Source organism: Hyaena hyaena, unplaced genomic scaffold (assembly GCF_003009895.1).
Source record: "Hyaena hyaena isolate Hyena2069 unplaced genomic scaffold, ASM300989v1 scaffold_22, whole genome shotgun sequence".
NCBI lineage: Eukaryota > Metazoa > Chordata > Mammalia > Carnivora > Hyaenidae > Hyaena > Hyaena hyaena.
In genome coordinates this window covers 2606214-2633704 of record NW_024080654.1, presented here as the reverse complement: position 1 = coordinate 2633704, position 27491 = coordinate 2606214, and the positions used below count along the sequence as shown (strand labels likewise).

General features: G+C 39.8%; 1 protein-coding gene across 1 annotated transcript in view; it reads left to right on the top strand.

Moving 5' to 3' along the window:
* The first annotated feature begins 779 nt into the window (after positions 1 to 779).
* Positions 780 to 27491, top strand: part of FAM155A (family with sequence similarity 155 member A) — a 640338-nt gene continuing 613626 nt past the window's right edge. Inside the window, exon 1 of the mRNA XM_039226691.1 lies at positions 780 to 1885. Within this exon, the coding sequence (XP_039082622.1) occupies positions 953 to 1885 (933 nt within the window). The 5' untranslated portion in view covers positions 780 to 952. The remainder of the gene's footprint in view (positions 1886 to 27491) is intronic.

Here is a 27491-nt window from a genome sequence, read left to right as displayed (position 1 = left end):
CCAGTGCTCCCCCCCCCCCCAAAAAAAAAGTGTTTCTCCAGGACGAAGATGGCGGCAACTTAGCCGGGGACTGAAGATGACTGTGGCTCTCGGGAGGCCCAGCCCAGGCGGTTCGGCCCCGAGGTCCGGGGGAGGCGGCGTCAGCAGTCGGAGCCCGGCGGCGGCGGCGCCCGCGGGCAGACCTGCGGCGGCGGCGGCGGCGGCGGCAGTTCGAGCGCGGGGTGGGGGGTGGGGGGGAGGGAGAGCCCTGCCGGCGGCGGCTGCCCAGGCTCCGGACTCGGGGAGCGCGAGCGAGAAGTAGGAGCGGGCGGAGGAGGAGAGACCGGAGAAGGCAAGGGAGGAGGAGGAGGAGGAGGAGGAGGAGGAGGAGGAGGAGGAGGAGAGGAGCGGAGCCGGGGAGGCGCTCTGGTCGCCGTCAGTGGGCAGCGGAGACGCGGCATGCCCCCGGCGGGGGAGAGCGGGCCGTCCTCGGCGGGGCCATGGGGACCCGCGCTGTGACCATGCCTGGGTGACAGAGGACCGCGCCAGCCGCCCCGCCACCTGCACCATCACCTCCTGCACTCAGCTCAGCACCGGCCAGCAGCCCCTGCCTCCTCCGACCGCCTCGCTCCCTCGCTCCCTCGCTCCCTCGCTCCCTCTCTCTCTCTCTCTCTCTCTCTCTCCCATTATTGTTTTCCACTCTACAGACGATGGGGTCGGCTTATGATTAGGTCGGGAGCAAGTCAGATCTTCCTCCAAAGACTGGTAATATTTATGTAGGCAGAGAGAGAGAGGAGACAGAGAGAGAGAGACAGAGAAAGAGAGAGAGAGAGAGAGAGAGGGAGAGAGAGGGAGAGAGAGAACCGGGAGGAGGGGATAAGGAAATTAAACCCTTTAAGTCAATGCATGTTGTGGTGACACCGGCACCGGAGCCCTCACGGTGGAGTCGGCCAGGGCTGTGCGTTCCCAAAATATGACCAGGGGTGCTTGGATGTGTCGGCAGTATGACGACGGCTTAAAAATCTGGTTGGCCGCACCCCGGGAGAACGAGAAACCGTTCATCGACTCGGAGAGGGCTCAGAAATGGCGACTGTCTCTGGCATCTCTCTTGTTTTTCACAGTCCTGCTCTCTGATCACTTGTGGTTCTGCGCCGAGGCCAAGCTGACCCGGGCCCGGGACAAGGAGCAGCAGCAGCAGCAGCAGCAGCAGCGGCAGCAGCAGCAGCAGCAGCACCAGCAGCAGCAGCGGCAGCGGCAGCAGCAGCAGCAGCAGCAGCCGCGGCCGCGGCAGCAGGAGCCCTCCTGGCCCGCGCTCCTGGCGAGCATGGGGGAGCCCTCGCCCGCCGCCCCGGCGCACAGACTCCTCTCCGCCTCCTCGTCCCCCACCCTGCCCCCCTCCCCGGGAGACGGCGGCGGCGGCCAGGGCGACCGAGGCAAGAACAACCGGAGCAAGGCTCTTGCTCTAGGAAACTCCGCCAGCCCGGCGTGGCGCCTGGAGACTTGCTACCCCCAGGGCGCCTCCTCGGGCCAGTGCTTCACGGTGGAGAGCGCGGACGCCGTGTGCGCGAGGAACTGGAGTCGGGGGGCGGCGGCCGCGGGGGGGGGGCAGCGGAGGGGGGCGCAGCCCGCAGCGCTCTGGAGCCTGTCGGATTTTTACCTTTCGTTTTGTAACTCCTACACACTTTGGGAATTGTTCTCGGGGTTATCCAGTCCCAACACCTTGAACTGTAGTCTGGATGTGGTGCTCAAGGAAGGCGGCGAGATGACCACTTGCCGGCAGTGCGTCGAGGCTTACCAAGACTACGACCACCACGCTCAGGAGAAATACGAAGAGTTTGAGAGTGTGCTCCACAAATATTTACAGTCGCAGGAGTACTCGGTGAAGTCCTGTCCCGAGGACTGTAAGGTAGGAACCCTGGGCTCTTTATCACCCCTCTCGCGCTTTGCTGTCTGTGTGCGTTTGGCCCGAGGTGTCCTCTGCAGAGTTTTTAAAATAGTTTTTTTCTTTCTTTCTTTTTCTTTTTCTTTTTCTTTTTTTTTGGACTCTGGTTTTGTTACTTCAGTTGCTTTTTTTGTGGTTAGGAGGGCCAGACCTGCTGCTTAAATTGGGAACACCTTGAGGATTGCTGGTGGATGGTTGCCTTCTGGGAATCTTTGGAAGCCCAGGAAAGACCCTGGTGTTCTGAGACGATAAAGCCTATGCTTTACTATCTCTTATAGCGATGCAGTTGGTTCAGACTCTGTTATCTTTTTTTTTTTTTTAATGGAATTTGATACTGATGACCCCAGATAAAATCAGAGTCACTGACAGGCATGTGTGGTTTGGCTGGTAGACCTGCATGCATGATCTCTCCGACAGTGACATCATTAAGTTGGTTGACCACAGGGACAAGAGAGAGTGTTTGTAGCTGTTTATGGAGGAAGAACAAAAAAGCACGTGACTTGGTTTACAGAGGTAGTTCTGGTTGTTTGGAAAGTATGGAGGCCTACCTAAGCATGTTTATTCACCATAAGTTTCCTGTTTTCTCTTAGACACTTGTATAATAATTGATCTGAGACTCACTGTGAGTAGAAAGTTTTAATTAAGTATCTGGTGATCGATGATCAGTGTTAGCTAACTTAACAGACACCTTATGTAATTAGTTAGCTTTAATTATCATTTGCTAAATGGCAAATGCTAGGTGCTATGAATGAAAAATACTGAACTCCTTAAGAGTGTGTATTATATTCAGCCTCTTCCTGTTGAATATAATAATGGATATAATACTTGCTGATTGACAAAGGAGAAGCCAATGCAAGTTTCCTAAGAAATGGTCAGTGTAATTAATCATGGGGTGCAAGTGCGAGTAGAAGTGTCCCTGTCCGTGGTGCTGAAATGAGATTTGCCTGAGGGCTCTGTTGAAGATGAAGATACTGCAGTGACCTTTTAGTAGGGAAGAAATGATGACAGAATCTCAATAAGCCTTTATGTTTCATCCCAAGGGTGATTTATTAAACAGCACAACAAAATACTATTGCTTTTCAGAAGAAAAAATACACCACATTCTCTTCCTTTCTCTTCACTACTGCCCCAACCCCACACGGGAACAGAACTGTCTCTCTTCTGCCTCTCTTGCTTTGTACTGGGGGAAGTGTAATGAAGGGCAGTATGTATCGAGGTTTTTGTGATACTTTGACAAGAGAACTGGGCTAAGGGATACTTGTTTAAAATGAACATAGTTCAAGGGCTGCATTTTACATTGGATTGGTTAATTGTGTGTTTGACAATTAAGCTAAACTCAAACTAAACTTGCTTTGTCAACATTCTTTAAAAGACCAGAAATAGGTCTTCTTTTCATATAGTAATATTGAGTTTACAGCATTAATCTGGAACGCTTCTTCACGAGATAACTGGATCTTAAACTTTCTGTTTTTCTTAACCATACCACTATAACTCATGCCTGGGGATCAAACTTATTCTTAATGGCAGAAGTTAATGAAGGACTAGCATATTTATTGCATAGTTATTTATTTTGACAAGATATGTTGCATCACAGTTGTAAAGATAAGGATACTCATGTGTCTGCTAATTCCACAACTAATAAAAAGGTTGCAGGGATTTAACTATAGTTATGTTTAAAAGGGTGCCTTGTAATAATATAAATTTGTTTGCTTCCCTGAATGCAAACTTTTATAGAAATTTCTAGTAATTCCAATTTGCATAGGTTCAGTATTTAAAACATAGTCTGTATTGTCAATAGACTGCAACATATTTTCAAATAAACACATCAAATATATCTTTGTTCAAATACTCAGATTTTAAATAGATATAAATGTTTATTTTCTCCTTGACCTGAAATAAATCTCAACTTTATTACTGTGTTATCATTCATAGCTGTAAGGTATAGTGTAGGTTCAACTAATTTGTGAGGTTGTAGACTACTTCTGTATTGTGTTTCTGTATAAAATAGTCACCATTAACTGTGAACACAAAAGCGTATTGTAAAAATATCACCTTCTTTTCTTCACGTGGAAAAGTAAATACAGACATTTGGGTTTCTTATTGCCGCAACACAGAATTTGTTACCCATGATGTTTTGTAGCTATTTCTTGGTTGTGTGATTTCTGTTGATTTGTCATTTTGACATATTTATTCCACAATAACTGTTTTCAAAAATTATAGTTTCAAACTTAAGATGTCAGTGTTTTTGGTTGATGACTCACAAATCAATTGCTTAGTTGCTTACTTTATGATTTGTTTATGATTCTCCAAAAGCCACAAACATCCAAATACAAATTATGTTACATGGCTTCAAGTGCTACTTGCACACATTTGAAAGATGTGTCTGAGTTCTTTCTAAACATACTTATTTCAAACTTATGAAATGAGGACTATCATCAAGGGTCTTGTTCAAAATACACATTCTATGTAAAATTTTCCATATTTTAAGGTAGCCACAAAGTCCTAGGCTACATTAAAAGTAAATGCATTATATTTCTGGGATTGGTAATATATTCATGAAAAAAAATCTAGTTTTGATAGTTTATAAATATGTTTACAGAATTATCGACATGATACCCTTAATCATATTAGGGATACAAACTATTGTAATTTATGTATTAGGATAAATATACTGACTTTATTGTACTGATATATAATCAAGTGATCAGTGCAGTGTTTCTAGCTTTTAAAAGTTAGGACATGTATTATTACCTTCTACCCCCCCATTAAGAAAAATGCCACATAGCATATATGTATAAAATTAAGATAGATTAAATGTAATTTCTATTTAACTTTTAAAAAAGGCTTTTTGATCCATTATGTTGAAAAAAAACCCCCACCTTAATATTAATCTAATACATTCATAAGATCTTGAGTCCAAAGTAACTGGAGATCAAATACAGCTTGAATTTACTTTAACTAACCTTTGTATTTCAATGTATAATACAAATCATTTGTATCCAAGAATATTTCTTAGTATTCTGAGAAATAGGTGGTTTAATTTTTTTGTAAAGAAAATATACACATTCATCTAGGGAGTAATTTATGAAAAATAAAGAATAAAAACCATTGCATGTATCATTTATATTATAGCATTCAAGCTGCTGTATTACATAAATCAGCAAAAATTATGACAGTGACACTTCTCTGTAGTTTGCAGTGTTATTCAAAATAGTGTTTTTTGAGATATGTTTAATAAGAATATAACACATCTTAAAAAAATTTCAAGCTAGGTGGTATTATTAAAATATAATATTCTAAGACATAAAATTTTTAAGTTAAATAAAGATTTTCCCTTAAATATGCCATTCTGTAGTCCCTGAGCACTCTCTAAGAAATGTAGCATAAAAAGTTAGAAAAATGTACATTATAAAAATTAATATATATTATAAAATATATAAAGTTGTATATATTTTATAATATATGTATAAATATACTTAGGGAATATATTTATACATATATACCTGTTCTGTGTGAACAGGTGAGTTTTTGTAACTGCTAGCTTTATTTACTTACTATACCTTAAGACAGATGGTCAGTGAAAGCAGGTTTGAGGTTAGATTCTAACATAGATCATTACATCACTTGTATTTTAGTTCTGTCAGTACAAGTCTAATCTTCATACTCTTAAGACTATATGCATTCTTATGTTTTTATTTTTATAGTCTCATATTAAAGTAGATTCTATTGCCTATTTTTATTTAACAGACACTGACCAAAGAGAGATTCTGCTAATGTTCGGCATATATAACAATTCTGATACCTGATGCTTTTTGTAATATTTTCAGGAGCCACTCACAAACAGTAACCAGTTTGATAACATACAATTTGGGTTACATAATGTGCAGTTTGGAAAAAAGGCATTTCTTAAGTTCTTATTTATTTTGGTGTCACGCACTGTAAATTTGTAAGAACTAGCATTTTTAAAGAAAATCAAATATCTTACAATTCTTTCCACTAAAATATAATTTTGCTGTTGATTAAGAGCAATTGTAGGTAGTATGACACCATCCAGAAGTGTGGGATACATCTGCAAATACAACGCTTTTATATTCTACCACTTAATTATTTTCAGATCTGCAAAATCAAATAGTCTAACCATGCAGATGATCACTTTCACCATTAATAAGGTAATTTATAAGATCAAAGCCACTGTCATAATCATTTCTATGACCCGGATTTTTTATTTATTATATTTTTGCTCCTTATGCAACTACTGATTTATGATCTGTGTTTTATTTTTATAGGGAAACACCCCAAAATTTGTCTTAATATTAGAGATACCTGTTGGTTTAAAGACTATTTATCTTATTATTAGAGGCCTGTTGTTTTATAGACTAAACAAATATTTTTACTTTGAGATTGTAACTGGGTCAAATTAGTAGCTATATGGGGCATAACCACAAAGTTTCAATAATTGCTGTTATACATTGGTTTAATCACTGTAATTAGATGAAGTTGGTGTCTGCATATGCAAGGTGAATTAATATGTGAAGGAAAGGAGATCAAAGAATTCTTTCAGCCTAATGCTCCCCACGTATAAATTATAATACATTAAGATATCTTTTCTTGCTAAGTTGATTATATAAGAACAAATATACACATAGCCATTTCAAATGAGAACATTTGGTTTGAATTATCTGACCTATTGCTTTAGTTTCAATTCCTCATTTCCTGTTTAAATCTTCACCTTCTATATCAACCTCACATCAACTCAGCACCAAACATTTTGTTATTTATTTTATATTGATATGTACTGCAAAGGTGGTTCTTCAATATCAGGGAACATTTAGGGTAGATCAGTGGTCCTTGGGGTCACACCGGAATGTCCTGAGGATCTGTGAAGAAGCTCCTAGCCCCAAAGAGATTCTGATTTCATTGGTCTGGCTTCTGTCATGGGCTTGGGATTTCTCGTTTCCCAGGTGACTCTCATGTGGAGAATGGAACTTTGATATGTTTGAAAAGTAGAAGAGGTAACAGAACATAGCCAGAAGGCAGGGGAATGAATATGTAGTAACTAGGTTGAGGGAGTAGATGAAAAGTGAACCAGCTGGGTGGAAAGGTAAAGGGAGATACCCAAAGAGAACATAGAGAGAAAGATTAGATGCAGAGAAGACCAGAGTTTTGGATGTTTTAGGATGCACCCATTGGCCATGACAGTTCTTTCTTTTAGGGAGAACTGAGTCATCATACTAATGTTCAGTCATGGACTGATCACAAGAGCGCAGAAACTGAATGATTATCTTCCTGAGACTGATCAACTATTTGATTAGAGGAACCCTAGTCTTATTATTTTTGTCTGTAATTTTAGCCTATGTAAATGGCTAAAGTTCAGACTTTTTAAGAAGTACATGGTTGGTTTTAAGAGAAAGCATTTTGGCTTTAGTATTTTCCATGATTCTGGTCTATTCTTCATCTATTCACTTTATTAATCCTAGGAAATTACTGTTCTTTTTTACTTCTAGTGTAATGATAAGCCATTTTTTTTGACTTATTTCTATATTACTATAGTAACTACTTGCCATTCATATAGTTTTTGGAAGTGCAGACTGCTGAACAGTCACAGATTATGACAAAGCTTAATTTAGGGATTAGTTTTAAGAGAATCTTATTATTGTTCTGTTTGGTAATGATTGTAATGTGAATCATATTTCATTTTTAACATTTTAGATTATAGGATGATGTGAAACACTAAATTTAAGTTTTATCTAATAAAATTAAATATAATTACAATCCAAATAATGGAATTTCTTTAATGAAATGTAAATTTACTCTGATTCTTTAAAACTGGAAGGAAGAGATGGTTAACATTTGTCTTTCTTTAGTAATAAATAGTTACCAATTTATAGTATGTATTGTGTTAGACTACGTGAACCTATTTAATTCTTGGCTGTTTCAAGTGTGAAAAGGTAATAGTTAATCATCACCACCCCTTGGTAGTCTGTTTTTACATTCAATCATTTATAAACAAAATGTTGTATAAGCTACCACAGATGGTAAAAAAAAAAAAAAGTTTTGCAAAAATAGAAGTTTGATATCTGGTTAAATACTGTTAGTTGATTTTAACAGCGGCAGTAGCGTATCCTCACATAATATGTGACGGGTAAATGCAACAGTCAGTTCTGTGGAAATGCATGGGGATTAGGTATGTCAGCTGCTCCACCCTGTGCAGGAGGGACAACGGGCTCTCGTCAACACTGGGTCATCATCGTCCTCCCGTTGTCTTACTCCTCTCGGTGTGCCTTCTTGTTTTCACCTGGCTGAGTCTTCTGGAATGTGGAAGCTGCATTTCCAGGACCTGTGTCCCATGGGAAACCCAAAGTTAAGGGGTCTTTCTTGGTATCCCCGCTCCCATCAAAAGTGACCAGTCTCTTTCTTACTGAACTATCACTATCACTGACTTAGTTTATTTGAAAAGAAAATTGAACTAAGATGTAAATGGACGATCGTGACAATGTATTAGCCATCACAAAAAATGATTTGAATCACTCATAGATTTCAGTGCTGCAACAAGCTTCAACAGTAGCTGTTTAATAAGCTTTAGAGCTCATTAGGAGTCAGAAACTTGTCTACTCCATTTAATCTTTGCATCATCTCCATATGAGGTAATTTGATCACAGAGTTTACAGATGAGTAAAGTGAGGACATAGAGTTGACTATTCCAAGGTCAAACATCTGGGCAGTGTTAAAGATCAAGTTCACTTTGTTACTATGATGTATTTTCTTTTATTATGAGCATTACAAACATACCAAGGAATGAAAAGATCAGTATAATAAGCCCACATATACCTTCACATAGATTTAACAACTGTTAAAAATCTTGCTGTAGGAAATAGCTCTGGGGAGATGTTCATGCTCAGTTGTGAAGGACCATAGATCCCGTGCTAAGGTCTTTGAGTTTTATTGTCTGTATGATAAGAAATCAGAGAGGAATTTTAATCAAGGAGGATTCATTTTGGGATGCTTTGTTTTCCTCAAAAACTAGCTTTGGCAGCAGTGTGATAATAGGCAGGAACAGAGTGAAGTAATGCCAGAGAGATCCATTCGGAATCTGCAGTTTTCCTTAGGGGTAATATGATGGCTGTAAATCGGTATTCATCAACAGAACTTTCTATGACACAAGAAACATTTTATACTCCATCCTGTACAACATGGTAGCGCCTACCTGTGTGTGGCTACTAAGAAGTTGAAATGTGGCTAGGGTGAATGAAACTCTGAATTTTCACTTTTATTTAAATGTAGTTATTCTACATTTAAATAGCCTCAGTGTCTGGTGGCTACCACATTGGGCAAAATGGCTACAGTGGCTATGGAAGTGGAGAAGACAAGATTCAGGAGACTTCTCGCTCAAAACTTACCAACTGTAGAGGAAAGATAAGATTCAAGATTTATACAAAGTGAGATTGTGTACGTTGATACCATTTTATTGATTAACTAGTTAATTTACTGATATGCATTTATTTATTTTGAGAAAGAGAGAATGTGAGCAGGGGAGGGGAAGAGGGAGGGAGGGGAAGAGAGAGAATCTCAAGCAGGCTCCATGCTGGCAGCGCAGAGCTTGACATGGGTCTTGATCCTACAAATGGTGAGATCATGACCTGAGCTGAAATCAAGAATCAGATGCCTAACTGACTGAGCCACCCAGGCACCCTGGTGTGGATACCATTTGAAGAGATGAGAGATACAGAGGGAAGAATGAGTTGGAATTGAGACAGTTGAAAGAAACTAGGAGTTCATTTTTTGTAGATAATGCTAGCAGGAGATACCCAGTAGATCACATGCCATGTGATAGGACATTTGGTTGTGAAGCTCACACTCTACAAGTACATTTCATTTGGGAAGCTGTGGACAGAGATTAGAAGACTTAGTGAAAACAAGCTATATGGACAAAAGGACGGAGATGAATCCTGGGGAAGAACAACATCTGAAGGTTTGAGCAGAAAAGGGACCAGGGAAGGAGACAGAGAAGAATGAGGAATAAGAGTGAATGTGAGGGGGCATGATAATGGGGTTGGGGAGATGAGTGTGCCAGAGAGAGGAGGGAGAGGACCAGCAGAGGAGGAGGGAAAGGACAAAGAACCATAGAATGTGCTCATCTGAAAGGCATAGGGAAGGATTTTAAGAAAGATGCAGAATCCGTCAGGAGTGCCTTATCCTGAAGAAAGGACACCTAGGCTGAGCCCAGGAATAGGTCACTGGATTTGGCAATTATTTTTCTTGTTGATTATGAGATAGTTTCAATAGATTGGTAGGGAGAGACGTCAGATTGTGATGGACTAAGGGGTAGGTTGGAGCTGAGATAAGGACTAGCCTGAACTACTCTTCTTTAGGAGAGAAAAGAGAAAGAGAACGGGGTAGGTGGAAAGATGTGGAACTTAAAGAAATAAATATTTTATGATGCAATAAACTTTAGATTATTCAAAGTTTTTGGACCCTGATGGGTATATGAGATAGAGAGCACCAGATTTATTAAAAAAAAAAAAAAAATTAGTGATGGCCCCAGATCCCAAAGAAGAAGTGATAGGTTCTCATCTATTCCTAGCCTTGGGGAAGAAGAGAGGTTGTATCTGTGCATTCTGTTGTACGTCTCAGATCCTTTGTTTTGTTTCTATTTTAAACAACAACAGTGCTTTAGTTGCAGGATTTCAGAAAAGAAACACATTTGTTGTCTTGAATATGCTTAACTGAAGTAGGAACTTCATTTTCAAGTAATATAAAATAACTATTGATTGTAAATGTCAACAATTACGTATGTGTTACTATCAATATTGTCTTTAGGGATGTGTTGCCCTGGGGTTTAATCATGTATTTAGGGAATCCACTGAATTAAGTGTGGCTATTTCTTTATGGGACTTCTTTGCAAAATTATTGAATTAGAAATAGAAATTAGTTCTAAACCTAAGAGTGTAATGGTTCAAAAAACAAATGAGGATAGCCAGGGTTCATCTCTCAGATTCACCATTTATTATTACGTGTTATCACCCAAGTTACTTAAAATAGGGATTTTAGGATCTCTTTCATAAGATGGTAACAGGGCAAAAATCAAAAGACTCCCATGCGTATAAATGTACCCAGCCTAGGACTTGATGATGCCCAGCAAATGGTGACAAGGTATTAAAATCCATAGGGGAAAAGCTATGAGGCAATCAGTAAAATTAACATAGTCTTCTCTTGAGATCTCACAGATATTTTCTGGTAAACAACACTCATTTACAAGAGTTTTATAAGCAGACTTTGCATCTTGCGTGATAACATTCTCAGCTTTATTGCATCTACATACCTTTTGCTTCTCTAGAAAGGTGAATAAATTATGGAACAATGCTAAAATAAAACTGAAAACAAAAGTTCAGCTGGAGTGAAAATATTCTGTTCCTAAAGTTTAAGGTTTTCTCTGTGTTAGGTTAAAAATGAACATATGCTGGAGTTTAGACTGAGTAGATTCTTTTAGATTATTCCAGAGGAATTTGAGCCCTTTTGTGCACGACCTTTGAGAGGACAAGTGGAAAAACCACTGTAATGATCTTCCATCTCCTGGAACCCTACTGGTTAAAACAAAATTCTTGGGGGAAGTTCTGTATTAAGTAGTTTGTGAGGCATTGCCAAGTCCTGCCTTCAAAATCCATTTTAAAAGATGGGGCCCTTTGCCCTGCTCTCTAGATACTTGACTTTGTTTTTGTTTTTTGCGTCTCTGTAATTTTTTTGCTCTGACCCACATTTACCCGTTTAGCCATACTTAGTATTTTTAGTGACTGGGAGAGGGAGTTGGGTAAACGATGGCCTTGGTATTGAACTAGAGCTAGCGGAAAAGGCACACATGGCAAGTGCCAAGATACAGAAACTGAATGGGGAGAATAAAAGAGGGGGCTGGGCATCCTCAGTGGGCACATTGATTGCCCTGAGAAAAGAGAAGGCATGGGGAGACCCAGCAAGGTTCTTTAACTAGATAAAAATCATCACATGGAAGGGGAGACTTATTATCCAGTACTTTGCATGGCTCTAGGGGTGAGCATGAGGCTCTGTAGGTATATAGGTGTTTTGTGCAGGAATATCTTTACTCTGTAAGAAAGGGTGTTCTATTAAAGAGTACAATGGAAACAGTTGCCTGAGGAAATCCGAGCGCACTGCAGCAGATGATGTGCAAATGGGATGGGAACATCTGCTGTGACCATGCAGGCCCTCTCGCCTGTGTGCTGCTGGTTGACCCGATGACTTTAAATATTCCAAACAGCAGCCTTTGGCATCACATGAAGGACCCAGAAGAGATAACTTTGCCCAGTGAGATTGTACTTACTGTCGATTCCTGTCAGAGAAAAATGATCTTACACATAAAATATAACTATTTTCTTAGCCCAGCACCTTGCTCATAATAATAATACTTTGCTTTGCCAGGTAAAAGTCTTGACAACATCAACTCTAAATTATTTTTCTGTTTCCTGTTCATATTATTATCAGTTTGAATAACTTTTAAAATGAATGAATCAACTACATTCGCTTATCCTGAAGATATATAGGAATGGAGTTAGAAGAATCTCCCATCGAAGTACTAACCAGGCGCGACTCTGCTTAGCTTCCGAGATCAGACGAGATCGGTGCGTTCAGGGTGGTATGGCCGTAGACTGGAGTTAGACGAATCTATAAGGAATTTTGTTGTTGTTGTTGTTGTTATTGCTGAGTTGCAAAAACATTTGTTATCTTCTGATCACAGACACATCAATCATTGTTACTAATTCTCAAGCAGAACTCGACAACATGGTCAGACTGGGAAGGAAAGGGTGGATAATGGCCTTTCTCTGTTGGTTGTGTGACACTTCTTTTCATGCATTAACTCGCCCCTGTATCCAGTTCTTTGGGGATATTATCACCAGGAACAAAATCACTGTATAAAATTGAGCACTGTTATTGAATTGTACCCGTATGTTGAGTTTTTACCATAAACAAGCCCCAGGCTGATAGCTCTAGCATTCTTATCTTGTTTATTTCCCACAACAGTCCAATATCATGGGCCAAACTAGCTTTATCAGCAAATGGGGTGACAGTGACTGAGGTTTAGAACAGTTAAGGAACGCGCTCAAGTTCTCACAGGTATGGATGGCGTAGCCAGAATTTAAACCCAGTAGTATGTGGCGCTTCATATCAGAGGCTTACCTTAGTTACTATATCACATTGTCTACTGTGTCACAAATTGTTGCTCATGTCTGGTTGTTTTTGTTTTTGTGTTTAGGGCAGAGAATGTGGGTGGAAAGCAGCTAGAGTAGATGGAATATAAAGTTCTTTCTCACATAAAAAGAAACACAAGGCACTTCATCTAGATTTCTTGCTGCAGCAGCTTTGTGTGGTCAAGAAAGGTCAAGATACGGATTGCTGTTCCACTAAGTCCAATGAGATAGGGGTGCTTCTATCTAGGTTGAGGAGTCACTGCGAGGAAGAGCAGAGCAGGGGATCATAAAATGTAGCTGGCCAGTTTTCCTCCCAGCCCGAGCCCCTCTGGAAAGAGATAATCGCTTCATACTGCAAGGCTTTTCCTACCGTGTCCGCACTGAGCTGGTAGAAAACACTGGCAGGTTTGTCCTTCTAATCCAGTAATTAGCTTCTAATCAAAGCTGTCCTTCTGGTTCGGATCACCTGTCTGATAGAGATCTTGAACTTAGTTTCCATAGAGGCATTTTTAAAAGGCCCGTGGTATATCGAACCTTGGGTATCACAGTGACCCTAGATAAGCTGGGATCCCTTGTCTGAAGAGAAACAAATGTTCCTAAAAAGGTCGATCTGAATCTTAACCCATCTAAAAACAGTGAATCTCCTTCCCCATAGTGAACACTGGGCTGGCTGCTAGAACCCTCTGGGCATTTGGGCTTTTGGAGGCAGTGGCCTCAGTCCAAGCCCAGGGGAAGTCCTGGGGGAAAGAGATGACATGCAAATGGACATGACCTTGCTGTCATTGAAGCTGTGAGCCTCTGCATGGATCTGCTCTGTGGAGGGCTGGCAGATGAAGACAAGTCTCAGATATGTACTGTGTGCCCCATGAAGGGTCTCAAAATGTTGAAATTTACTTTGGAAATTCTATTGGGAGTCACTTAAATAGAATTGAAATACTATTGAAAGGCACTTAGGAAAAAGGAATCCTTTCATATCATTTCGGTGTAGAATTTTTAAACTCTTCCGTTTTATTCAGTGTTTCTGGAGATTCCAGTAAAGAAGAGGGAATTCAAGTCTAAGTAAACAAAATCCTTGTGAGCATAGTTGGATTTCATTGATGAATATAGATTATTGGTTTTTTTCAACTCCCATACTTGTTACCTGCCCAACCATGGACTTGACTTCCCCCTTAAGTTAATTGTTTTTTTTTTTAAAGATTATTAAAATAATTAATACAATCTTTAGGTATTTTGATTTTTTTTGTTCTTAGGACTTAATGAATAAAATGGGCCTCTCACATATAATATACTATTTTACCTCCCAGAAATCAAAGGGACTATTTATCGGCAAAAATAAGCATACTGTAAGCGTACCCAAACTTTATTGTTTGTTCACTTAAATAATTTTCTCGAATCCAGATACTTCAAAATCTGAGGAAAGTTGACAAAATCCGTTGATATTTATAAGTCCCAAATCTTTAACCCTAACATTGCATATGTGATATTAAGAACTCAAACTATTTCGTAATAAAAGTCTAAAATGTTTCCTGAAAGCTGTGGTGGTTAATTTTTGATGTTCCTCAATTATTTCATAAAAGGTAGAGATTTTTAAAGGGCCCTAATTGCGGAAGTAGTTATTAACGTTGATGAAAGGGTCCATCTTTGCCTGTCGCGTGGTCCAGATGCGCTAGGCCACAGTGTGCTAGCCGGGGAGGTCACTGTCCTCTGCTTCCCATGCTCCAGTGTCGATGCTGTAAGCTTTCCCTTGCTTCCATTTTGCTGTGTCCACATAGGAGAAGAAGAATAAGACCAATAAATAACTACAGTTAAGACAAAGACACATTCCCAAAGATTTGAAATGGTGTTTTGGTAATCAACGCTTTTGGTTCATGGTCTTTGTCAGAAACATGGCACGTCACCGCTGAGGAAATGATGCTCACTTCTCCGGTATTACCTGTTAATTGGATGGATGTTTACTTTTCTCACAGTATCCACTTTAAACAGAAAAGTTCGAAAGCTAGGCAGTCCAAATTTGCATTTCTTTAATGACTTGATTATATTAATAATACTAAAACAGTAGAGCTAAAGGCACTATGCAACGCTCAACAATTTCCTTTTTTTCCCAAGTTGAGACTAGGGTAGATGAATCGTGGAAAAGGTGATTCGTGATCCATAGGGTTTAGGGGATAAAAAACATATCTTCATCCACATATATTAATTTATCTTTTAAAAAATGTTTATTTTTCATTTTGAGAGAGAGAGAGAGAGCACAGGCAGTGGGCAGGGGGTAGGGGAGAGAGACGGAGAGAGAGAGAGAGAAAGAGAGAAAGAGAGAGAAACCCAAGCAGGCTTTGCACTGACAGCACAGAGCCTGAATCGGTGCTCGATCTCACAAACTGTGAGATCATGATCTTGGCCTAGATCAAGAGTTGGATGCTATATTAATTTATCTTAATGGCCTGACATTTGAAATAACACAGGGCCAGATGGAGAAGCTGAGTTCACGGTGGCAGTAGATCAAGGAAAGCAGGAAATGGTATCTGAGAGTTCCCATTTTCTACCTTCGACCACTTACCACAGTATACATTTGCCTCTGCTGTGCTGTGTCCAGTCTGGGCAGTTTCGAACCTATTCGTAGCCTATATTTTTAAAAACACCATGATAATATCTGATGCATTTAATGTAAGTTGTTAAGGAGCAATCTAACCAAGGGGCAATCTAACCAAGTTCCTATGACTTCTCCAAGTAATGGCTCAGGGCTCTAGAACTGTCTGTGCTTCTTGTGAATGAGCAGGCGGATCAGAGGGGCCAAAAAAGTGTCTGCACAACAGAGAATGCGTGCATTTTCTCAGAATGATCACGGTGAGTATTTGCAGAGGATATAATTGTCACCCAGATGTGTTAAAGGGTGCTACATAAAGAGCATTTTAATAATTTAATTTGTAACATTGCCTCTGGGAATGTATTTTGTCACGAAATCTTTGTGTACCAAATAGGAAAAAATTTGTATAGGGACAAATGAATATTACTTTCTAAAAATGGATCTTTAGTGCACTGTTGTTGGATGGTCTGAGCACTGTTATTATATGGCAACAGTAATTTAGACACTGAGATAAAAGATAGCCCACAGTGCACCTAGTTAAAAAAAGAATAAATAATCAGACATGTCATCCTGTGTGACTCATAAATGGACATGCAAAAAACAGTAACCTTATATATAAGCAGGATACTTATTTAAAAAAATTTTTTTAATGTTTTTTTATTTATTTCTGGGAGAGAGAGACAGCGTGAGCAGGGGAGGGTCAGAGAGAGAGGGAGACACAGAATCTGAAACAAGTTCCAGGCTCTGAGCTGTCAGCACAGAGCCTGACCTGGGGATGGAACCCACGAACCGTGAGATCAAACCTGAGCCAAAGTCGGATGCTTAACCGACTGAGCCACCCAGGCGCCCCGATACTTATTGAAATAAGGAAGGAATGTGAGAGACCACCCAGGAGAATACTAACTTTTCGTTTTCGAGATGCACATAATTGAGAACAAGATTAAAGGCATGTAAATATCTTAATCCAAAAGCTGTCGTGCTCATAATGTGTTACTGAGAAAAGCAATCTTGGTAACACATTTTCTTTCTCATACAGTCCCATTTTCAACCTGTAAGTGGAAATTAGATTTTACTCAGAGCCTTGACCTTAGTTAGGACCATGTCGCAGCTCCCTTATGAAAACGTCATGCTTTTCTTCTTGAAATACAGTCGGCTATAAGTCAGATAATTACAAAATACCAGTTTTATAAAATATGGTGTTTGATATCTTTGTTACTGAACAACAGAGCTTTTTATATGGGAACTATAAACAGAGTATTTTATTTGTACATGCTTCTTTATGGGTAATTATGGGTTTGAAAAATCATAAACAGCAGTGTAATTACTCCATGGCTTGCAGTGGGATGTGTGTTTCCTTAATCTGGCCATTTAAAGAGAGAAATAACTATTCTATAACCTTTGCAGAGAAGGAATTTTTTAAATCCAGCGTTGTTTCCCAAATTTAGAAGACAAGAAAAATATGTCGCTGTTTGGTTCTGCTGATTAGTTTATGAATTTTAAGAAGCTGGGAAGACCCTGTATCTTGATCGTACTGTGCACCAAAATCAGGAAGAGATTGAGAGAGAAAATATTCCACTTAATAGAAAAAAAAGCAAGAGAGACTGACAGCGTGTTAGAAACCTTGTCACTAACCCAACCGTAAAATAAAAGCTGTAGATACGGTTTTTCTTTTTTGCAAGAATCTATTCAGTTACCTAACCAGGATGTTCAAGAGAAGCAAAATGATTACATTACCCGAGAAATCACCCAGACAGTTCAAATAGTTCCCGAAATTCAAATTACTCGTAGGCAAATGTTTTAAAACAGCACTTTCCAAACATTGTTCTTATTATTTCGCATTACGAAGTGAGCTTGAGTGTTAGAAATAAAACACGGAAGAAGTTCAACCCCTAATGGCCCTTCATGGGCTTTCGGTGGAAAGTCTGTTCCTCATATAGAAGCAAACACAAATCAGCACTGTGACTGCTTTTGTCGTCTGACTTGAAGAAAGTTTGACATCAGTCAGTAACCCAAGTATAGGGCAAATAATTGATTTAAGTAGATTTCTCTGTCTTTCTAAGTATAAATGATTTAACTAAATGTTACTTTTTAATTTTAATTTATTTCACGGATAGGCAGCAGAGTTATGCCCAAAGCTGGAGGGCAGTTTTTTCTTTGTTAAGATCATTGTAATTGATAATTAGCACCTGGAGTCAGTGCCAGACCAATTTATTTAATTCCTTGAAGTACCTGATAACCTTTTCATTGTGTAGATGAGGAAGCAAAGGCGTAGGGCACGGGACCCTTAACTAAGGTTTATTTTAACAATGATTTTCTCCTGTGGTACAGAAGCAGGCCTGACTTTCAGATATTACAGATTATTGAAAAAGAAGGAAAGAAGATAGCACTTGTTGCTTGAGGAGAGTTTCCAGCAGCATGTGGGTGATTTACACGATAAACCTAAAGATGAATTCTGTATGTATATACCTGCCCGTTTGTTTCTCCTGTGAGATTTTGAGAGTACTCTTAAAGCTAGGAGTTCTGTCTGCTTCGTTTTTTTTTTTTTTTTTTTTTTTTGGTCGAATCACTTGTAAAGGGAGAAAAGAAGAAAAATGAGCTTGTGATGATTACAAAACATGGCTGCAGATTCTTCAGTACCCCTCCAACTAAGGGTTCATGTAGCCCACTCTTTGGATCTGGGCAGGCGTGCGACTGCTTTGTACAAAAGACTAGAGCATATGTGATGTTCTGTGACCGTCATGGTAGCCGGTAAATGGCTGTGCATTTTTAGCCCTGTTTGCTGAGATACGTGTTCGTGAAGGCGTGAGCTGTCATTGAAGACGTTCACGTTACCCAAGGCCACCTGACTGTAAGGAACCCAAGACCAATAGAGAGGGTGGGCTGGGCTTTCCTAGTTTCAGTTGAACTCAGACTTTGACTTGTCCTAGGCCAGGTCCTGACACCTTGGTGAAGCTTCCAGATGAGTCAGATGCCAGCCCTTTAAGTCACGCTGAGCCCTTCAAATCTGCTCAAAGCACCAGACTCTTCGAGGAAAGAAAAGCTACCCTACCTCTTTTATGTAGTTTAACTTCCGGATCCACAGAAGCTTAGACTGTAATAAAATGATTGTTGTGTTAAACTACATTTTGGGGTGGTTCATTAGCAATAAACTAAGTGGTCTTCAGTAGTTGTTGAATGATACTTCATCGTTGTAAGAGGTTCCACTGAGTAAAAGCCAATGGAAACTGGAGAAAGAAACCCCAAACCACCTATGTGGCCTCATCTGTTTTATTGAATTCTTTCCCTTCCTGGTCGGTAACGCTGCTGCGTAGATTCTTGAAGCTCTTATTGTGAAATTTCCCCCTGCCTGTTCATTTACTTCACGTAGCAGCAGATATTCATACATTGACTCTTGGGCCCAATTCATCATCTGAGGACGTAGGCGACACATGACAGGAAACAATGCCTACGAGCTGAGTGTAACTGAAAAGGTAATGTGTGGGGCTGCATATGTATAGGAATAGCGCAATGGAGAGAGAGAGAGCAGGATCCTCCAGGAAGTACAAGGAGACCAGTTTCTTCCTTCTTTCACTGGATTTTACTAGTGTTCCACTGTCATAATGTGGCAAAGAAAATGGAAATTAATGTAACTGTTCAGTTTTGGAGACAGTTTTAAAGGCTGCATTATTTGGGATATTCTATTGAAATCCTCGTATTTTAATTTTTTTTTAAATTATGAAACCATAATGAACGCGTCCTCTTGAAATCATTTATTGTCATTTATAACAAATGGGCGAGTTTAAGAGATGGTGTTAACAACTGAGTTTCTACTCAGTTCTTTAGGAGAAAGTAGTTGCATTTTCATGCAGCTGTTACGCTGTCACAGTATCTTTGTTCCTCCATGTTAGGCATCACTTTGGAATATTGTAAACAGCATTCATATGTTCAAATACCTGAAATATTTTGGGAAGCATTATAAAGGCTAATGTTTATAGAAATCAGAACAAAACTGGGTATGGTATGATGAGTAGCAAGTGGCATCATCCAGCCATTAGGTAGAATATGGAGAGGTGAACAGTTGTCATTGAAAGCACCAACTAGTTTCCTGAATGACTTACTAGACTTTTTATTCAGGAGTGGTTTCCATTTTTCATGGGTTATTCCAAAAATGAGATAATGTATTAGATTTCTTTAAAAAATCGTTTTAATGTTTCTTTATTTTTGAGAAAGAGAGAGAGAGAGTATGAGTAGGGGAGGGATAGAGAGAGAGGGAGACACAGAATCCAAAGCAGGCTCCAGTCTCTGAGCTGTCAGCACAGAGCTCGACGTGGGGCTCAAACTCACAAACCGTGAGATCATGACCTGAGCCAAAGTCAGACGCTTAGCCGCCTGAACTACCCAGGCGCCCCTGGATTAGATTTCTTTTTAAAGTGTAGATCAAAGTAAAGCAGAATGAGTTTATTCTTCTTTCTTTGCAAAAAGAAAAAAAGTAGAGAGTTATGTTGTATTAGTTATCTATTGCTTTGTAACAAGTTACCGCGAACTTAGAGATTTAAAACTATGCTTGTTATCTCACAATATCTGTGGGTCAGAAGTCTGGACGTGACTTAGATGTGTCCTCAGCAAGGACACAGTCAAGGTGTGGGCCAGGCTGGGGTCTCATCTGAGACTCTTCTAGGAAACGATCAGAGAAAGGGCATGTGGTTGTCTGTAGACTATGTGTGTGCCTTGTAGATTTGCTTCTTCAAAGCCACAAGGGGAAAGGAGCCTCAGTCACAGACGTTACTATTGGATGTCATGTCGTTCTGAAATGACCTTCTTCTTTGCTCTGTCCTGTTTGTCGGAAGCGAGTCCGGTGGAGGCCCACAGGAACATAGAGACCATAAGGGGAAATCATGGGACCACCATTTGCATGACTGTTAACTTTTAAAGGTCCATCAAACATGCTATTCTTCAGAGAGTCAGTTTCACATATTATTGAATCATCTCAGGCAAGATAAATGTATGTTTTTATTTTACGTTGCTACTAAGTCAAGAAATATTTGATAAATGCTTAACTGTAAATGTGGGGAGCCATCACCATTATGAAATATAAGTATGTCTTACTGCAGGAACATAGGTAAGATTTATTCGGCATGATCTGCATAGGGAAAATGGCATTTTAACTAAAGAAATTGACAATAGGCATTTTCAAGCCTTCTTGGTTTTTATAAAATTGTTTCTGTGTGAAATTAGATTCGAAATTTGCCTTGAAATATTTCCTTGAAATTTAAGATATTTGCTATAATTATGGAAGAATAAATATCACATAATTGCTTTAGAAGGAGATAATCTGTTTCCTAAAATGGATTTTAGTGTAAATTAGTGAATCTTCAGAACCCTCAGGTTCTAAGTGGTGACTTATAATTCTCATAAAAAGATTGACTTATTTAGACAAATTCAGCCATCACATATGCCTGTTTATTCATCTTTATAAATCCCATTTGTCGGGAACGCTGCCTATAATACTAAGTTCAGATTGAAGGTTTCAGCAGTGGGATTTGAAATAAACATGAAGGTGGGGTGCCTGGGTGGCTCAGTCAGTTAAGTGTCTGACTTCGGCTCAGGTCATGATTTCATGGTTTGTGGGTTTGAGCCCCGCGTTGGGCTCTGTGCTGACAGCTCAAGGCCTGAAGCCTGTTTCAGATTCTGTGCCTCCCTCTCTCTGCCTCAAGCTCTGTGTCTCTCTGTCTTCAAAATAAATAAACATTAAAAAAAAAAAGAAAGAAAGAAATATGAAGGCATTTTAGGGCAACTGCTTTTATGAACAGAGGCCTGGAAACTTTCTCTCTTCAACTCTTCTGACTATATTAAAAGAATTATTTCCTTTTACCAATTCTAGAGTGCCAGATATTTTTCTGGGGGCTGCATTTTTGTTTTTAGTCTTTGATCTTTCATTAAAGTAGTTATTTAGCTCACTGAAAATGGAAAACACAGTTTGGAGATAAGGTTCTAATTCCTGGTTCTCATTTTATTGAGGACCTGGTACATGTCTGTGTGGAGGAGTGAACGAGATTGGTTTTCTGGGCAGACAGGATAAGAGTCAAGTTTACTACTGCCCTGCCCACCTCAACACCGTCTATTCTTTGACATCAGATAGCTCTATTCCACAGCTCACACTGGATCCTCCGCTTGTTTAAGGGAGTTGAAATGCATTACTGCACTACCTCATTACTATATTAAAAACAACTTCAAGCATAGGCCACCCAATAGCATCATCTCAGTATTTAAGGAGAAAATGGAGTTAGCAATCCTTTGTCTGGACTTGGATCAGGCCAAAGTGATAAAAAGGTACAAAATTAAGGATCAGAAAAAAAAAATATATATATATATATATATTTCTGGGTTTTCCCTGGCCATAAACGGAACATTCTGAACTGACTGTTAAGCTATGTGTATATTCTTTTTTTCCCCCATGTGTAATTACTGCCTTAGAGTTAATGTGCTCTTTAGAACTAGCTCCAGGACTCCATTATTTATCCTTACACCATCCTTGCTACTGTTCACTAAATATTCGTCAAATAGATATTCTTCCTTTGAAGAAAATCTAGTTTTAATTCCATAAATGTAAAAAAAAAAAAAGAGTTGGGTAAACAAATCTGCTGTGACTCCCAGGAATGATTATCCTTGTGCTACACTCTTGAGGAAATTAGGCCCAATTCTCTTCTGGTCTTTTTCTGTGTGGCTTTCAGATGAAGCCACGTTACATCACCACGTCACAGCCTCGTTCGAATTAGGGAAAAAGAAGTTAAACAAACCCATGTCTTCATTTCAAAGTATATTCATTCCTTTGTCAAACTATCAGTAGTGGTTGGATTTCTTCAAATCAAAGCATGATTCATATAATTACTGTATTGTGATTCGCTTTATTGAAGGGCTGAAGGTATTTTAATGGTTTGTGACGAATGAAGAAATGATGAAGGAGGAAGAATTGGTCTGAGTGAGAACTGCCGAATATTGAATTTAGTTGCAGTTATTGTTGAATATTCCTTTAATAAGATTGAATCCAGAGGCAAGACATTCTGTCCCTTAAAACCCCACTGAAGTATATTTTAAGAATGACCTACATAATAATGAATTTTCAAATTCTTATTAACATCCTGAAAAAAAAAAGCACTCCTCTGGCATGATGACTTGGCTTTTCAGCTTAAATTCATGCTTGTTATTATGTTTTCTTCCAGTCATTTCATAAGAATATGTTGCAAAGTTATTGATTTCCTAGATTTAAAAAAACCTATATTTTATTCATAGGTACTTAAAACTTGGTGCTCAACAGACTGCACTATTTTCCAGTGATAAATATTAGAGGAGGGAATGATAAATTATTCTTTCTTTTAAAGTTTATTTATTTTGAGAAAGAGAGAGAGGGAGTGGGAAAGGGGCAGAGAGAGGGAGACAGAGAAGGCATTCAAGCAAGCTCGGAACTGTCAGCACAGAGCCCGACGTGGGGCTTGAATCACAAACTGTGAGATTATGATCTGAGCCGAAGTCAGACGCTGGACCGACTGAGCCTCACAGGTGCCCCACAGTTATTCTAATTAACAATTTTTAGAACCCTATAGAAAGGATGCTTCTTTAGAAATCTCAGAGGAGAGTGAGTGCAAAGGTCCATTATTTACTAGTTCACATCAGGTTTAATTATGCAGAAAGTGAAGACCAGTCATATTTTGATGCTTCACGTGTAGAGCCTGGGTCCTGAGCTTCTGCATGTCCAAGTCTCCAAGGTCATTGCCGTGATACGAGTACATGGCGTGGGCCATATTCTGTGCTGCAGGTGTGTGGGATTTGAGATGATACCACCAATGAGAAGGCGTACCTCCCACCCTTCTTTGTATTAGCCGACCCTTGGCATTCATGATTGTCCATTACCTGTAGGTTTAAGTTAGACTACCCCTGAGGTTCAATTTTGAACTGCACAGTAGGAGAGTAAGTCGTTCCTCAACTGAGCAAAAATGTTCTGATACCCTACTACGTGCTAGGCATTCCTTTAGGTGCTGGGTAACAAGGCAAACAAGACCCAGACGGGTAAACAGATCCTTGTAGTTCGGTGCGATTACTGCTCCTTTAAATGCCTGGGTTCTACGTAAGGCTTTGAAAAGCCTGCTCAGAGGACCTGATGTGGAGGTGACACCTGGCGCCAGGAAGCAGCTATGTGGGACAGGGCAGAGAAGCATCCCGGGGATTCCCTGTTGCCCAGAGTGGGTTCCAGAGATCAAAACACAGACCTGACTGGGGAGCTTGTTAGAAACAGAGTCATGGGCCCCACCCTAGACCTGGGGCATCCCAGAATCCGAATCTGCATTTTAACAAGATCCTCCCCTAACTCAGTCAGGGGAACACTGGCTGTGGGGAGAGAATGGGGACATTCAGTAGACTCCAAGAGATTTATGTCACTGGAGGAGAATGCTGAGCAGTACCTTGAAGCTTGTACCTTGAGGGCCAGTCGGTGAAAGAGATTATTCTTGAGCTTCTTTGTCGGTTTATTGCTAAGTGTACGTTCTTTGTATTTGTTTTTTAATTAACTGATAAAAACGTCTGGAAATGCTAGGTACAAAGTCCATTGTTTGCTGGGACAATGAAGTAGGTCTTATACTTATCGAGTTTGGTCTTCTCCGGTTTCAAGTGCTTTACTAAAGTCTCTGTACTCCATCCTTCAGGGAACAATCTCTGCTTGAAAACCCTCTAATTAGTGTACCAGCTACAGGGACTGTTGTTTATGCCAGTCTACTCCAAGCAAGGTATTTCTCTTAAAGACCCTCACTCACATTTCATGCGGGCATTCACTCCCAGTGATGGAGGTGATGCTTTGGTCTCCCATACTTTTCGATTGCCTATTGCAAAGAGAGTTACTTGCTTTAAGTTACATGTACTGTATCTTTCACAAATCCACTATACATTCCATGTATCTATCCGGTATGTTTGGATGATAAGTGACATACTCAAGGATACTATTTTTCATTAGACACATTAGACAGTTTGTTTAATTAATGCATGGCCTATAAAAAGTGAATAAAATGGAGAGGATAGAAACTTGCACATAATAATGAAGAAAGTAAATTTCATGTGCTGTAAGGTCCCTAGTTAAGATTTTGTTTTAGAAGTTACAGAGTTTTGGAGTGTCTGGGTGGCTCAGTTGATTAAGAGTCCGACTTTGGCTCAGATTCTGTGTCTCCCTCTCTCTCTGTCTCTCTCCTGCTCATACTCTGTCTCTCTCTCACAAATAAATGATTATTAAAAAAAAGTTACTGAGTTTTGGGGAGCCTGGGTGGCTCAGTCAGTTAAGCATCCAATTCTTGATTTCAGCTCAGGTCATAATCTCACAGTTGTGAGACGGAGCCCTAAGTCAGGCTCCATGCTGAGCTTGCTTGGGATTCTCTCTCTTCCTGTCTCTCTGTCCCTCCCATCTTGAAAAAATTAGATAAAAATAAACACTAAAAAAGGTTACTGAGCTTTTACTTGTCAAGTTTAACATCCTGGGCATTTTGTTTTCAATTAATTTATCTTAAAAATGTTCTATACATTTAGCGTGTGCGATAGTAAACTCAGCTTCTTCCTTCCCTCCCTTCATCTCTCTCTTCCTTCCCCCCCTTACTTCCTCCCTCCCATCCTTCCTTCCTTCCTTTTCTTCTTTCCTTCCTCCCTGTCTCTTTTCGTTTTTTCCTTCCTTTCTTTCCTCCCTCCCTCCCTCTCTCTTTTTCCCTCCCTCCCTCTCTTTCTTTCCTTCCTTCCTTCCTTCCTTCCTTCCTTCCTTCCTTCCTTCCTTCCTTCCTTCCTTCCTTCTTTCTCTCTCTCTCTCTCTCTCTCTCTTTCTTTCTTTCTTTCTTTCTTTCTTTCTTTCTTTCTTTCTTCTGATGCTGTTTAAGAAATGTATCTTATTCCACTTAGATGTAGGATTTTTCTTCTCTATGACCTGAAATATTATTTATTACTGTAACTTTGTAATATCTCAGTGTCCGAAGCCTAATTTGTTTAAAGAATTGTCCATAATTTATAGAAGTTGTCAAGCTCTATTGAGTTATTTGCATAAATGTCCATTTTAAGTGATAATCTCTTGAAAACAGCCATATTTAGTCTGAGAGATTGCTTACTTGTTATGGCAATAATGTGAAAGGCCATAGCATGTATGATATTTTCCCATTTTAGCTTAGGGTTTTCTATGATGCTTTAGAGTATTTTAGGCTCATTGAATATACTGTACTTAATTTTCGGTGTCAAAATCTGAATCAGATGCTGAATCATGGCTCTAATATGGTTTTGGGCCAGACCATGATGCCTTCTGGGAACTTCTGACTTAGACTGGGATCAAGTTAGCTTTCACTCACGAGGAAAGAGGCAATTTGAAGATATACATACGGTAGAGCCACGGGGGGCTGGGCTGTTTCAAGACCATTAATTTCTTGTGTGCCCCCTGTGGATATAAGAAAGGTGTTTGGAGGCACATCCGCCCACCTGTGGGCTTGCTGCCTTTTCTAAACCTCCGGCTATATCAGCACAGAAATAATTTCTACTTGTCTAAAGTCCCATATAAGTCAGACAGCCTGCACTTTTAAGTGTATTTCATCCAAGCACTAGAGCCCCCTTTCTTTGTCTACCTCAGGGTGATTAGTTCTAGATTTCTATTTCTATCCACTTGAGACTTTCCAAGAACAGTCCTGGCCATAGCCTACTGCTAGTATAGTATTAGTTTTGTATATCCAGGAGATTACTAATGTAATTCTGAGTTCCTGAGGGAGAAAAGGAGCGTGAATCAGTCAAAGGATGCCCAGAAAAACAGTTACAAAATGAGAAATGACACGCATATGGGCAATTATTCAGGCATTTAAAAAAACACCAAGCAGAAAAAAATTCAAAGCTTTCATTTTTAGATCAAATTTCAGAATGCTATTTTGTAATCTCACAGTGCTATTATATTTTTTATCTTAAATGTAAGAGTCTTTCAAAAGTTATGTGAAAGAGATCAAGAAGTCTTGAGTCACAGTGAGCTTGCCTCATCTTTTATTTTGCAGAGGAAGTTACAGTCTTAAGCACATTTTACCCGACAGTATTCAGGCGTGAGGCTGCTCCGTAGAACTTTCACAATAATAGGAATGTGTGATATCTTCGCCATCCAGGACATTGGGCACTTGAAATGTGACCGGTAAAACAGGGGTGAAATCCATCTTTAGTTTTATCTAAACTTAATTGGTCTAAGACTTAATTTAAATCTCCAGATGTGGCTAGAGGCCACCATACTGAGCAGCACAACTCTATAGAGAACAGCAGCGATTTCATGCATGCCAGTCCACTCGATGGCTTTTTATAGCTCCAGAAGAGTAGAAAGGCAGCTTGAGTGCACCCTGCACTCTTAGCGATGACGGAGGTGAGGTAGAATTAAAATTCATGGTGCATCAGCCCTTCCCAAAAAGTTATCCACATGAAGAAATAAGACCTTCTGTAAGAAGCTCTCAGGTGACTGTCAGTTCTTTGATAAAGTCAAGCGAGTTTGTTCCAGTCCTTATAAGATCAATATCATATGGTCCGTGATGATGTGACTGTCCGTGTGCCATGAATAGGCCGATTTGGCCGCCAGTATGGCGACTTTGAGGAACTGTTGTCTTGCGACAGGACCTCCTTTGGTCGAGCAGCGCAGGAGAGGGATGGTCGTGTGAGTGGTGCCCGAGCTTTATAACCAGGATGCCCACATTGCAGCCGCCACTCTGCAGCTTCAAGACATTTACTTAACTTTTCTGACTCAGTTTTCTCATCTCTAATAAAAGGAGAACTATAGCATCTAACA